The 14979-nt window shown below is 44.5% G+C and overlaps 1 protein-coding gene and 1 pseudogene across 7 annotated transcripts in view; both read right to left on the minus strand.

Annotated features, from left to right (window-relative positions):
- Window positions 1-14979, minus strand: part of GRK4 (G protein-coupled receptor kinase 4) — a 58904-nt gene that overhangs the window by 35928 nt on the left and 7997 nt on the right. For all 6 annotated transcript variants that reach the window (XM_081071798.1, XM_081071796.1, XM_081071795.1 and 3 more), the window contains 2 exons: window positions 8855-8967; window positions 4617-4694 (listed from right to left, as the gene is read on the minus strand). In XM_081071798.1, coding sequence (XP_080927924.1) covers window positions 4617-4694; window positions 8855-8967 — 191 coding nt within the window. The remainder of the gene's footprint in view (window positions 1-4616; window positions 4695-8854; window positions 8968-14979) is intronic.
- Window positions 851-2227, minus strand: LOC308507458 (tubulin alpha-1A chain-like; annotated as a pseudogene). Its single transcript has one exon. The product of its transcript is annotated as a tubulin alpha-1A chain-like (transcript).

The raw sequence follows: 14979 nt of genomic DNA on the forward strand, positions 1-14979 counted from the left end.
TGAATGTGTCTCCCCCCAAATTCGTATGGTGAAATCCTACCCCCAAAGTGACAATATTAGGATGTAGGGGCTCTGAGAGGTGCTCAACTCATGAGGACGGAGCCCCAGGAACGAGATTAGTGCCTATAAAAAGAGGACCCATTACTCCTTCCCCATGTGAGCACACAGCAGGAAGAGCGTGCCCCCGAAAGGCGACCCTGTTGGCACCCCAATCCTAAAGCTTCCCAGCCCGCAGAACTGTGAGCAATAAATGTCTGTGGTTTATAAGCTACCAAGGCGGTGCAGTTTGTTATAGCCTCCCAAATGTTGGAACTAAGACAACAAGATCATGTCATCTGCCAAGAGACGGTTCTACTTCTTCCTTTTCAATCCAGATACCTTTTATTTATTTTTCTTGCCTAATTGCCCTGGCTAGAATGCCAAACAGAAGTGACGAGAGCAAACAGCCTTGTCTTGTTTCTGGTCTTAAGATGAAAGCATCCGACTTTCCACATTTAAGTATGTCGTCAGCTGTGTTTCGTATATGTCTTTTATCAGGTTGAGTAAATTCCATTCCATTCCTAATTTGTTGGGTGCTTTTATTAAGAAAGTCTTTGGGTTTTGTCCTATGCTTTTCTTGCCTCTAATAAGATGATCATGTGGTGGGAGTTTTTTTGTTTGTTTGTTTGTTTTTTCATTTAAGACACGGAATATTTTATTCAAACCCATTAGAGAAATGGACAGGTTGGGTCTGTAACAAAGGGTCGTGTTTTAAAGCATAGGCCAGTAATTGTATGGGAGTATACACTGCTACTTACAAATGAACTGATCAGACCACAGTTTTTCAATGTGGTCAAAACAGAATAAGCTTCCCTGTGAAAGCAGCACCTTGGTGACATAACTGTAGATTCCTCTTCTTCTTCCTCACCTTCTCCTTCAACAGAATCCATACCAACCTCCTCATAAACCTTCTCAAGGGAAGCCATGTCAGGTCTCAGAGAACTCCCCTTCCTCCATATTCTCACCCATGTACCAGTGAACGAAGGCACGCTTGGCATACATGAGGTCAGACTTGTGATCCAGGCGCGCCCAGGCCTCAAGCACACAGCTCGCTGTACTTTGGCCAGGTCTCCCCCAGGTACCACAGTGGAAGGCTGGTAATTAATGCCAACTTTGAAGCCAGTGGGGCACCAGTCCACAAACTGGATGGTACGCTTGGTCTTGATGGTGGCAATGGCAGCATTGACATCTTTGGGAACCACGTCACCACGGTATAACAGGCAGCAAGCCATGTATTTACCATGGCGAGGGTCACATTTCACCATCTGGTTGGCTGGCTCAAAGCACGCGTTGGTGATCTCTGCTACAGAAAGCTGCTCATGGTAGGCTTTCTCAGCAGCGATGACAGGGGCACATGTGGCCAGAGGGAAGCCAATGTGGGGATAGGGCACCAGGTTGGCATGGAATTCGGTCAGGTCAACATTCAGGGCTCCACCAAATCTGAGGGAAGTGGTGATGGAGAACAAAATTTGACCTATCAAACTATCCAGGTTAGTGTAGGTTGGGAGCTCAATATCAAGGTTTCTCTGACAGATGTCATAGATGGCCTCACTGCCAACCATGAAGGTACAGTCAGAGTGCTCCAGGGTGGTGTGGGTGGTGAGGATGGAGTTCTGGGTGGTGAGGATGTAGTTGGTGAGGGCTCAACTACAGCTGTGGAAACCTGGGGGGCTGGGTGAATGGGGAACTCCAGCTTGGATTTCTTGCCATAATTGACAGACAGACGTTCCATCAGCAGGGAGGTGAACCCAGAACCAGTTCCCCTGCCAAAGCTGTGGAAAACCAGGAAGCCGGAAGCCCTGTGCACTGGTCGGCAGTTTCCGAATTCGGTCCAAGACAAAGCCAACGATCTCCTTGCCAGGTGTTGCGCCCCCGGGTATAGCTACGGGCAGCATCTTCCTCGCCTGTGGTGAGCTGCTCGGGGTGGAAGGGCTGGCAGTAGGTGCCAGTGCGAACTTCATCAATGACCGTGGGTTCCAACACCTACAAACACTGTCCTGGGCACACGCTTACCAGCGCCTGTCTCACTGAAGGAGGTGTTGAAGGAGTCATCTCCTCCTCCAATGGTCTTGTCACTTGGCACCTGGCCATCGGGCTGGATGCCATGTTCCAGGCAGTAGAGCTCCCAGCAGGCATTGCCGATCTGGACACCAGCCTGGCCCACGTGGACAGGGATGCACTCACGCATGGTCGCTGCTCTGTGGCTGCCAGGCCCATAGCTGAGAAGAAGAGGCTGCTGCTTTTTACAGCGCGCCTCTTAGGCGGTCCATGTAGGAGAACCTTGGTGGGGTTTCTTTTTACTGTATTAATATGATGTGTTATATGAATTGATTATCAGATGCTGGACCAACTTTGCATTCCCGGGATAAATCACACTTGGTTTTGGTCATGATTATTGTTATTTTTTAATGTAAACTACTTTTGGCTGAATTTTAGTATTTGGGAATCCTGAAAATAAAACTAAGAATGACTGAGGATAAAGGGTTTTACCCTTCTAAAAGAATTAAAAAATGCAAGACTGAACACACACAGTCTGGCCTTACTCTTATGTGCTTTAAGGTGTTCTGGATTGTTAAAATGTGAGTAAAGGAGATCCCTTTTCAATACGCAAAAGAAAGATTTTCTTTTTTTTTAAAGAAAAGACAAGAAAAACTACAATGATGATTTGACCCATTACTATTTTTTTCTTAAGTAAAGCACAAGTGTAGTTTCCCCAGTTGATGGTAAGAAAAGGAAAAAAAATGGGGCCGGCCCGATGGCTGAGGCTAGAGCTCCATGCTCCTAACTCCGAAGGCTGCCGGTTCGATTCCCACATGGGCCAGTGGGCTCTCAATCACAAAGTTGCCCGTTCAATTCCTCAAGTCCTGCAAGGGATGGTCGGCAGAGCCCCCTGCAACTAAGATTGAACACGGCACCTTGAGCTGAGCTGCCGCTGAGCTCCCGGATGGCTCAGTTGGTTGGAGCATATCCTCTCAACCACAAGATTGCCGGTTCGACTCCTGCAAGGGATGGTGGGCTGTGCCCCCTACAACTAGCAACGGCAACTGGACCTGGAACTGAGCTGCGCCCTCCACAACTAAGACTGAAAGGACAACTTGAAGCTGAACAGCACCCTCCACAACTAAGATCGAAAGGACAACAACTTGACATTGGAAAAAGTCCTGGAAGTACACACTGTTCCCCAATAAAGTCCTGTTCCCCTTCCCCAATAAAATCTTATTAAAAAAAAGAAAAAAGAAAAAAAAAGCTTTCAAGCGGGGCCATCTTCAGGCAGCACATAAACGTATCTTCACCATCATTGAGTCAGAGATGGGTGCCTGCCCCTCCCTTCTCCTTCTACATTGCTGCATCCACCATGATTACTCTTTAAATTATGTCTTTCTGCTTGACAACCTTCCTTGTTATGTGAGTGTTTCTTCAGAAAAGGTGACGAAGGATAAAGGAGTTAACAGAAAAAGATTTTAAAAACTAGATAAATGAAACTTCTCTTCCACTTTTTCCAATTAAGTGTCCTGGGGGTACCTACAAATAATGCAGATGTTGTAACAGAAAAGAATGATCTCTGAGCCATGTTATTGAAGCTTTGGAGTCAAACCTCTGTGGGTCTGGCCTACCTCTGCTGCCCACTGGCCGTGCGTAATCTTTGTGCCCACAGTCCACTGGCCTTTCCCTCTGGCACTCCAATGAGTTTCCCCTACTGACGGTGCTAGCATCTTCAGTCAGCGAGGCTCAAAATCTGAATGCTTAGGCCTCATTCTCCCACTACTCCCCAACTCTAATCTTTACATATTTAATTCCTGGCTCCAGCACTCACTAGTTGTATAACCTTTGGCAAGTCATGTAACCGCTCTGATTTTCAGTCTTATCCTATGAAAATCAACGTAATAATGTGCCTACTTCCTAGGCTTGTTGTGCACATTAAATAATTAATTAGATGCACAAGGCTTAGAGCAGCATTCACTAAATGCTAGCTGTCACTGTCGTTACTGTTCTCCTCCAACCCTATAATGGAGGGAACTGCCCAGGCTTGGACTTCTAACAGACTACAAAAAGGAGGTCAGATGCAGGGCAGCAGGTTACAGCTCTAATTGTAGGGACATACTAAACTGCAAAAACCTAGTGAATCAAAAAGCTTTTAGGAAAAAAATGTTATTTTCAGTCCAAGAGAGGCAAGTAAAATTCTCTAATTCTATATTCTGTTTGAGAAAACAGAGAAACTTTTAAATTATTTGAATCAATTTTCTAAGATACTTTATTATTATTATTATTTTAATTTATTGGGATGCCAATTATTAGTGAAATTACATAGATTTCAGGTGCACAATTCTGTATTACATCATTTATAAATCCCATTGTCAGTTCTCCTTCCATTACCATATATTTGATCAATTTTCTAAGAGATTCAATTGTTAATTTCCTCATCGAATCAAAAGAAAATGCAGAAGAGGAACATTTGTAAGAAACCAAAGGTTTGAACACACTTGTTATAGCTTATCCGATTAGGTAAAAGCAGCTATGCGCTCCACTTATTTAGGTAAGTTATTCACAAGATTTTATATCCAGAAAACAGAACACACCTCATTACTGAAGAACGTGTCTAGAACCAACTGCCCAGAAGCTCTTCGGTCTTCATCAGCGGCCACTTCATACTCGGCCTGATAGCAGACAACAGGGAAAAAATGTTAGTTACACCTCTTCACTGACCTCACAATGTTTCCAATTCCTTGCCTTATAGAATAGACTTGTTTCTCTAAGAACCAGAGAGCAGCTCTACTGATCAAGTGTCTGCAGCTCTTCTTTGGGAAACTAACAGTTATGATAAAAGTGAACTGACATCTTAAGATGCTTAGCCATAGAGCTGGGGGGGCTATGGGTGGAGCTGGGCCCTTGTTAACGCTCTAGTCTTGACTTTCTGCGGTAACTTCCAGGGAAGGGATGCGAATAAAAGGGGGAAGCCATGTTGGGCTCTGGACCTTTCTCCACGTGGGTGGCAGGACGGGAGATGGGCTGGTGAGTGCACTCGCACTCCTTGGTTCTGTTTCTTTTTTTCTTTTCCCGAATAAACCGTTTACTTTTGGTGGATTACCTGGAGAATTATTTGGCCAGTCGACAATTATGAGGGGGGGAAACCAGTTTTTTGAAAGGGTTGACAACGTAGTGGAACAACACATCCAGGATGCTGTCCTATATTTTCAGCCATGGAATGTGGCCCCCAAAACGGGCTAGAACAACAGGTTGGCGGCTCGAGACAGCAGCACCGCAGAAGTTCCCGAGAGGGTGGAGCACTCCCAGAAGTCACTGCTGGTGATGCCTGGGGGCGGGGGGGACACCCATCACAGGCGTCAGGTGACAGACCACAAGAGTGGACAATACCACACAGGCCAGAACACAGAGGAAGCCTCACATAGCTGAACGTCTATAAAGGGAAGCGAGGAAGAAATGGAAAGAAAAGAAAAAGAAAACCCGAAGAGAGATATCAAAAGCCTATATACGAGGATTTCCAGAAGCTCCACAATGTCACAGACACAGGGACCCAGGCACGAGGAGGCCTCCACGAAGCCTCTGGTTTCACGAGTAGGGGAAGCGAGAAGCGAGGACATGAAGACCAGAGGAAGTGGGTTTACCGCGCACATTAAAAGTTCTCTATGAGAAAGTCCTGTGGGTGGGAGCCCAGCCTCGCACCGCATTCTGTATCCTTCCCAGGCCCGGCCCAGGGGCCGAGGCCAGCAGGCTGAGCGCCCAGTCAGAACTAGCTTCACACTCAGTGTCCAAGGGCCCTGCAGCCACCATGATAATTACCAGCACACTGTTTGCCTAAAGAACCCTTAAACTTAAGTTCTGGGACTTCTGGAAACCACATGGCAGGCACCCAGTTCATGGAAAAGAAAGCACTGTGATTCTGCGCTGGTCTTTTTTGTTTTTTTAATAAGAGTTTATTTGAGCTAAACTGATGACAGTTCCAGGGAGCAAGATCTCAAATGCCCCCTCTGACACGGTCTGTGTTGATGTGCCAACTTGGCAGGCAACCACCTCTAGTCAGTCAGTGTGCAAAGCATGACTTATGAACACAGAATGGACGCCAGTAATTCCAACAGCTATGTCAGTCACAGAGTGACAGGCATGCCACAGCACCCCTTGAACGGCACACCCAGTGAACGTCCTAACCAGGCAGCTCCAGACGCAGGGTGGAGTGTGACCACCCGGACGCTTTCTGGGACTGCAGGGGGGGCACCCAGTCTCGAGCATAAAAGAGCAGCGCTCACTGTCGGCTCCTCGCTCAGGCCGCAGCCCACGCGCTGCCAGCCGCGCCTGCATCGTCCCACGCGGGGCGCTTGAAGCCTCGCCTCCTGACCGTGTCACCAGCCGCACCCAGCACCGGAGGACTCTCGCCGGACACCGGACTCTCATCCTTCTTTCCTAGACCCCGTTCGCCTCGCCTCACCCTGTTGCTTGCAAAGCTGTGCGAGCTCCTGTGTGAAACCGCTCGCCCTCGGCTACTGGAGCCTGTCCTCCGACCAGAGCCTGGGTTAATGCCGGTGGGAAAGCAAGCCAGCAGGGCTAGACCCACGCTTTATCCTAATAAAGTCTGTCGTTGTGGAAAGACACCAACGTGTGTGAGACGGCTACTGTGACAGCCACGTCCCGCTCACGACAAACACAAATGTAGCTGTGGCTGTGAGGGTTTGTAGATGTGAGTCAAGTCTACGTCACGTGATTGAAGCTGACTGTGCGTAAGGAGATTATCCTAGACCGTCTGGACAGGCCTGAGTCAAGCCCCTGAGGGCCTGACAAGCAGAGCGGAGGCTTCCTTGAAGAAATTTCTGCCTGAGAACAGCAGCTTCCCCCCACTGTGGAGAGTTCCATCCTGCTCTTCCTGACGGTCTGCCCTACAGATTTCAGACTTCCCTAGTCAGACCTCACAATCATGTAAGCCAAATTCTTTCAATAAATCTCTTAATATCCATCTCCCAATGATTCTGTTTCCCTCATTGAACCCTGACTGATGGCGATGCCATTCATTCATTCGACCAACAGCGAGCAGGAAACAGAGCAAACAATCACGCCAGGTGCCACGAGGGGAAACGAGTAAGATGCAATCTCTCCACCCAGGAAGCTCAGAGGACCTGGAGCACATGCTGCACGAATGGCACAATCAGGTGTTACTTATTAACCCACACAGCTACGTCAAGAAGCAAAACAAAACCTGTCACTGTGGTCAACTGGCTGTCATCTAGTAAATTAACAGGTAGCACGACAATATCAGATTTAAACCTAAAAGAGAGTTTTAACAACGCAGCTCAGATCTTTTAAAATAAAGAACTGTAGGTCCCTAAATTCTTCCAACATAGCACGTGGCAAATAGAACCCACTACGTTAGACACACCACCTGCTACCCAGGACTGAGCAGGCATTCTCCACCGCCTACAGTTCTGGCTTTAAAAACCTAACTGCCTCCTCTGAAAGCCTCGTCTCATTCTAGTTATGGTACCAGGAAAGAAAGGGCTAGGGGAGCTCCAGGGAGTAGGAAGCAAACAACAAAATAGGCAAGAGCCCCAAATGTTTTTCTGAAAGAATACAAAACAAATACATACTTTTAAAAAGCAGTGTCAGAGAAAAAAAATGAATGAACACTCAATGATATAATACTTTGCATATAATAAGTAGTCGATACACAGCTGCTATATCAAGGGCAGGCCAAGATGGAGAAAGGAAGTGTCATAATCTCGGTACAATAACTAAAAGAGAATTTTTTCTGTTAAATTCTATCAATTTTCTACTGTTACGTTGCTTCTGAATTTCAGTTTTGAAACTTCTACACTTGCGAGAGGTATAAAGATGCAGAAACAGAGAATTTCTTTCCCTATAAGAAAATCACAGTAAATATCAAACAGGACATATGAGAATGTTAGAAAACTTTGTAAATCATTGTAAACTCCATTCAACGTGATCATCCTTCTTACACTAACTTTATTCCTTCTATACGCTTCTGGTTTAAAGTGTTTGAAGGGGGCCGGCCCAGTGGCTCAGGCGGTTGGAGCTCCGTGCTCCTAACTCCAAAGGCTGCCCGTTCGATTCCCAGATGGGCCAGTGGGCTCTCAACCACAAGGTTGCCGGTTCAACTCCTCAACTCCCGCAAGGGATGGTGGGCTGCGCCCCCTGCAACTAAGATTGAACACAGCACCTTGAGCTGAGCTGCCGCTGAGCTCCCAGATGGCTGTTGGTTGGAGCGTCCTCTCAACCACAAGGTTGCCGGTTCGACTCCCGCAAGGGATGGTGGGCTGTGCCCCCTGCAACTAGCAACGGCAACTGGACCTGGAGCTGAGCTGCGCCCTCCACGACTAAGATTGATAGGACAACAACTTGACTTGGAAAAAGTCCTGGAAGTACACACTGTTCCCTAATAAAGTCCTGTTCCCTTTCCCCAATAAAATCTTTAAAACAGAAATTAAAAACAATTAAATAAATAAAGTGTTTGAAGTTTATAGTATCTGCTCCATGAAAGCAGGAAGGATACTTTTAGGCAGCTGCCAATAAGCAGATACTCTTAGTTAGTTGTTCGACTGTCGCACAAACTAAAGCAGCAGTTTCAAAGTGATTCCGTAAGAACATGTGATTCTCCAACACTGAGAGGTAGTCCTATACAAGCTAGCACTTCATGCCACAGGCACCCCAAGCCAAGACGGCAACATAGCTTCAGGACAAGTAGTGTACTGACTCCCGCGTCACTGCCGAGGTCTAATTAACTTAGACCTCACCTTAGTTTTTCATTTTCAAGAGCACTAATTAGGTGGTCAACACCGAGATAAAGCCTTACCACTGCATCCAGGAACTCAATGCGCCTCTTTAGGTCATGTTTTGTGTCACAGAATTGCCTGAAGAGAAGTCTTCCTATGGGCTGCTTGTCGCAGAGACTGCTATAATCCTTTTCTGTGTGAAGAAAGGGGGTAAGAAACAAACAAATATAATCATCATAATTCAGAAAGTGCTTTTCTGAACCTTACTGTTTTCACCTGATACTATGAAAGTTAAAAATAGTATATGCAGTATTTTTCTTAAAACGACTGTTTTGCTTACCAATTTAGACGGGGTTATCATGAATATGAAAAATACCTAAGAAGAGCCAAAAATAGCTGGAAGAACTGACAAAGAAAAGTGTATGAAACCTGACTGGAAAGGTAGTGGTCCGCTATGAAAGGAAACACAAAGGGAACAGTATTCCCTAGGGAACCAAGCAGTCACCATCACAGTGGAGGAAGAGACTGTTTGGCAGAAATTACATGTATGTGAAATACACCGCAAGAATGTACTTAGATTTTTAACAACTCTTTTCCATTCTGCTACCTTGCTATACATTCACAAGTTACAAATATTACATACACTTGATGATTTTTAACTGCTCTGTTTTTTTTTTCTTTTCAGTAGAATGATATGTTGTACACCTTACCCCAAATAGATATTGTTTTGGGAACAAGGCACTAACATGTGGTCAGAGTGTCAAGAGGAATATGAAACAAATATGTTCAAAATAGGTTATTTTATCTTGAGCAAGAAAATCAGCTGCTCTTTTAGCAGTGACTCTGAACTTGAACATAATTATGTTCGGGTACGCCTAAGGTGGCTCTAAAGCTGAAGAATTACATGAAATTCATGAAAGTAAGCAAGCTATACAAATTTATCCAATTAAAGGGTTTATTACTGCCAAATCACTCTAGAACGCTAGCTAAATGATCCTGTACTGAATCCCTGAGCTTGCACGTGGACAAGTACAGGGAAGGACATAAATAAACATTTGGGTAAAACAATGGTGCCAGTGCACGACTGCTTGTTTCAACAAACATCGGCAACAGGTTTGCAGAAGTTCTATCACCCACTCTGTCCACTTTCGCTACCACATTTTATTTTAGGGATACTCATGGACTAAAAAAGAGATATAAGGCAGTCAAAAAGTGATGTTTCTTAAAAGCTGAGAATGTTGAATACTTTCCTCCCAAAGTCAAAGGTTCAGAAATGTTCCCAGTTTCCAGGTGAGGATAATAGATGGAGCATAAAGGTCTGCCTTCCTTCTCTCCCAGACTCCTACTGAAATGACCAAAAATTAAAACAAAAACAAAACCCCAAGAGAAGGAATGAAACCCTAACATGGAAAAAGAATACAGGGCACCCTCAGGAGTCAGAAATCTGAGGATTACCTGGAAGAGAGCAAGCTGATGGGGCTGGAGTTGAAGAACCTCAGCTGAAACCCAGAGATAAACTGGGGCTCGTCAGGAAGCCCCCCACACCCACATACCTAGGCAATGGGAGCCTTTCCTGGTCCTGATCACAATGGCTGGCCAAGGGGCTTCTCCCTCAGGCTGAAGACACTTTACAGAAAGTGGGTGTCTGCCAAGACAGATTCTGGGACCCGAGAGGGAGAAGCAGAGCACAGCTAAAGGAACTAGAAGCAGTTCTGTGAGTGGCTGCTGGAACACATGCCCTGTCTGGATGGCACCCCATTGGTACACCCCATCCCCCACAGCCAGAAACCCATTCAGGAGAGAGGACACCCAAGAAAACAGAACTCTGTAACCACAAAGGAAAGCCAAGCTGAACGCTGAATGAACAAATGTAGCCCTTATATAAATCTGAATAAACAATCTCAGATCTCTAGATATAGGGAAAAAAGCAGCAGGTAAAAACAAACCAAAAAGAACAGCGAAAAACTGAACCAGAAGAAAAGAGAATTCAGTGGAGCCTTTAAATGTTTGGCCTGGGAAAAATTGTGTGTGTATGTGTGTGTGTGTGTGTGTGTGTGTGTATGTGTATAAAATAAAAATTATATATTTATTTTATATATATTAAAGTTCAAAAGGAAAGGCCAGATATCTGTATCTCCCTCACCTCTACTTTACCTGGACTTCCCCTCTGAATTCCTATTAAACAAATATTTGACTTCCTGGATCTTTCTAGATCTCATTATTGTCTTGTATTTTCTGTTTGCTTTCTGCCATTCGTTTTAGGAGCTCTCCTATTATCCAGATCAACATCCATGCTTTTATGTACATGCAAAGTATTACCCAGCCCATCCCGCAATGTTTATTCATTAATCATATTTTTAATTTCTAAGAATACTACCTCCTTCTGTGATTGCTTCTTCTGCATGTTCTGTGATCCTAGCACTCCACATGGTTCTCCGGGGTCTCAGAGCGTACTAAGTAGGGTTTTAAAAGATGTGTGCTCTGTTGCCTGAATTTTCTTTTCTTCATTCCAGAAAAGTTCAGGTGCTCTTACCCTGTATTTACGTTTTTAAAGATCTTTCAGGAAACGTGGCTTGCACCAAGATCATTTACTCAAAGGTATTACAGTTATGATAGAAATGTAGATAGTATCTGAGCCTTAGGACATAGACTTAAAAAGAATACAAATAATCTTACATCCTTCCTGCTGTACCTAAATTAAGACTTTCAAACCAGTTAGGTAGTTTGCTTTGTAAGTAACAGCTCAAATCTAGCAGTCCTGGATGAAACTGAGGGGGACGAGCAACGACTTTGGAACAAAGCAGGGTGAAACCAAGAGCATGCGGTCTGAGACCTGCCAGGTCTGGAGGATGGGCACGCTGCCCTCGCCCACAGGGGAAGGCTCTCAGCACCCAGCTGGCACAGCAGGCCAGTGACCAACCCGTTCCAGATTCTGGACGACCGTCCTGAAGCACGACATGGAACATTCAGACTGGGCAGCATTTCTATGGGCACCTCACAGGAACACCTTGAATTGTACTTATTTCCACAGTACTTCTCCACCAGGAAGAATGCTAACTCAAAGCTTCATGGCACACTGACTCTACCAGCAAATTCACAACAACCAAAGGATGAAAATGAGAAATACCCCCAAATGCCCACTATTCCACCATATCAAATGCTATATACACTAATAGAGACAATAAACGAAAAGTTGTGTTTATTTTCTGAGGGTATCTGAGTGGAAACATTGCTTTATTCAGTGACAAAGTTCTACCTGTACATCCTCACGGAAACGCCTCAAGTGCAGCCACACACTCCTCCAAGGACGGAAACAAAGACCTTGAACTGGTGGCCAAACCCAGTGACTGCTCGACCTGACACTGGTGACCGTGCCCAGCTGCCTGGAACCATTGCTCGTCCCCATTCTCTCCATCTCCAGATCCATCCAGCAGCTGCTTTCTGGCCCACTTCCACGGGGCCAGAACAGGATGTGGGGTGCTGGAACTTGGTGGAAGGAGGGCATTTCCCCCCCCCTTCTGCTGTCTCAGGAAGGTCATCCACTTCCAGTCCCATGACTGAAATGCTACCTGCACACAGGTATCCCTCAGATTGCCAACTACAGCCCCGCCTTCTCTGAGCTCTAAATGTGCGGTGTCCATCCAGACGGGGTCCTCACACTGAAGCCACATCTCCGTGCACAGACAGAACCTGGAAGTCCTCCCTCACACCCTCGCCTCCCTCACTCCCACACATAAACTCACTGGAGTCTACTTCCTAAATCTCTCTCGTAGTCATCGGGTCCATTACCACTATCCCAAAACAAGCCACCATCATTGCGCGCCTGCACAACGGCCAGAGTCTCCCATACGACCTTCTGGCCCCCGCTCTTGACCCTCTTGATCTTACTTTTCACACTGAAGCATGAGAGACCCTTTGAAAATGTAAACCAGATTACATCATTCCTGTGAAAAATCTGACAACGTCCACTTTTATAACTCTAGTAAGTGAAAAACTTTGACCAGGCCTACACCCTGTTGTCTCCCATCATCTCATCGAGGGTCACTGTCTCCCTTCATCTTCACTCCAGAAGACGGGCCATTCTTAAGTCCCCGGAAATCGACACGCTTCATCCCACGGGGGTCCCTTGTACTGACTTACCCAGCAGTCTGTACCTTTTCCTTCAAAGGACTTACTACAGTTCGTAATTATGTTTATTTCTGTAATTACTTATTTTATAACACTCTCTGCCAAGAGAACATGAGCTCTGTGAGAGCAGACTTATGTCTGTTTGTTAATCATTGTATTTCAGTACCACACCCAGTGGATTGGCACACGGAAGTAAATAAATGATGACATTTAGACGTTAACTAATGGTGTTGTACACCTTAAATCCATGCAACGTATTACTCATATGCCAATTCATCTCAACACAAATAATTTTTTAAAAGAAAAGAGCATAAACTAGGGGGGAAGTTAACTAATGGGATCTTCAGTGTAATTTACTTCATTCTACATACCAAGACACTATCCCAAGGAATTAGAAATATACTGAGGTAATTTATATGCAAACACAAAATATACATAAAAATATAATTCTATAATCCTATGAGTATATCTGATAGCATAAATAGTCCCAAAGAAAAGTTCACAATATTTTAATTTTGCAAAAGTCAAAGGATGGAATCAAGCTCCACACTAATCACTGTGCTATATCCAGAAATAATTACTATTAACACTATGGATCAAACATCAATTGGTCCAAGAAGCGAGACCAACAAGTACATGAAAAATGCTCAGCGTCATTAGCCATTAGGGAAATGCAACTCACCCCACTAGGATGGCTACAGTGAAAATAACAAGCACTGCGAGGCTGTGAGGAAACTGGAATCGCATCCACTGATGGTGGGAATGCAAAATGACGCAGCTGCTCTGGAAAGCAGTCTGGCAGTTCTTCAAAAAGTTACACATAGGGTTACCATATGTACTAGGCTACATAATGGCCCCCCCAAAGTATCAGGTCCTAATCCCCGGATCCTGTAAATGTTACTTTATTTGGAAAGAGAGTGTTTGCAGATATGATTAAGTGAAGGATCTTGAGATGGAAGATTATCTGGGTGAGCCCCAAATGCAATCACATGTATATTACAAGAGTCTCGAAATCCTCACTTTTGGGAAAGGTGCTACCAATTCAACGGTGAAAGTCACTTCAATGAATGGTGCTAGAACAACTGGATATCCAATGCCAAAAAAAAGACACCGACCTTAAAAAAAATGAGTCCCTACTTTACCCCCTATACAAAAATTAACTTCAATTGGGTCAAACACCTACATGTAGGAGCTCAAACTATAAAACTCTTAGTGAAAAGCATAGGTATAAATCTTTGTGACTTTGGATCAGGCAGTGTTCTTATATATGACACCAAAAGCACAAGCAAGAAAAGAGAAAATAGAGCAACTGGACTTCGTCAAAATAAAAACCTGTGTTCCTCAAAGGACATCATTAAGAAAGTGAAAGAAAATCACAAAAAGGGAGAAAATACTTGGAAATAAAATGTCGTACCTGATAAGGATCCAGTAATCAGAATATACAAAGAATGCTTACATTTCAACAAAGAAAAGACAAACAATCCAATTAAAAACTGGATGAAGGATTTGAACAGACATTCGTCCAAGAAAATATACAAATGGCTAGTAAGCACAAGGAAAGATGCTCATCATCATTAGTTACTGGAAAATACAAACTAAAACACAGTGAGATCCCACCTGACACCCACTGGGATGGCCAGAATAAGAACAGAAAGGGAAATAAAAAACTGTTGGCAAGGATTATAGAAACGGAAATCCTCATACATTGCGGGTGGGAATGCAAAATGGTGCAGCCACTTGGAAAACAGTCTGCAGTTCCTCAAAGAGTTAAACAGAATTACCATATGATCCAGCAATTCCAATTCTGGGTATATGCACAAAAGAATTGAAAGCAGGGACTCAAACATTTGTACATCAATGTTCTTAGCAGCATTATTCACAGTAGCCAAAAGATGGAAACAATTCAAATTTCCATCAACAAATGAATGGGTAAACATAATGTAGTGTATACACACAATATCCAAATTAATGCTACTGAACTTTATGCTTAAAAACGGTTAAAATGGTCATTTTGGTTAGGTATATTTTACCATAATAAAAAAATTATACATGAGTGTTTGTAGCAGTATTATTCACA

The sequence above is a fragment of the Rhinolophus hipposideros genome (genome assembly GCF_964194185.1).
Source record: "Rhinolophus hipposideros genome assembly, chromosome: 1".
Lineage (NCBI taxonomy): Eukaryota > Metazoa > Chordata > Mammalia > Chiroptera > Rhinolophidae > Rhinolophus > Rhinolophus hipposideros.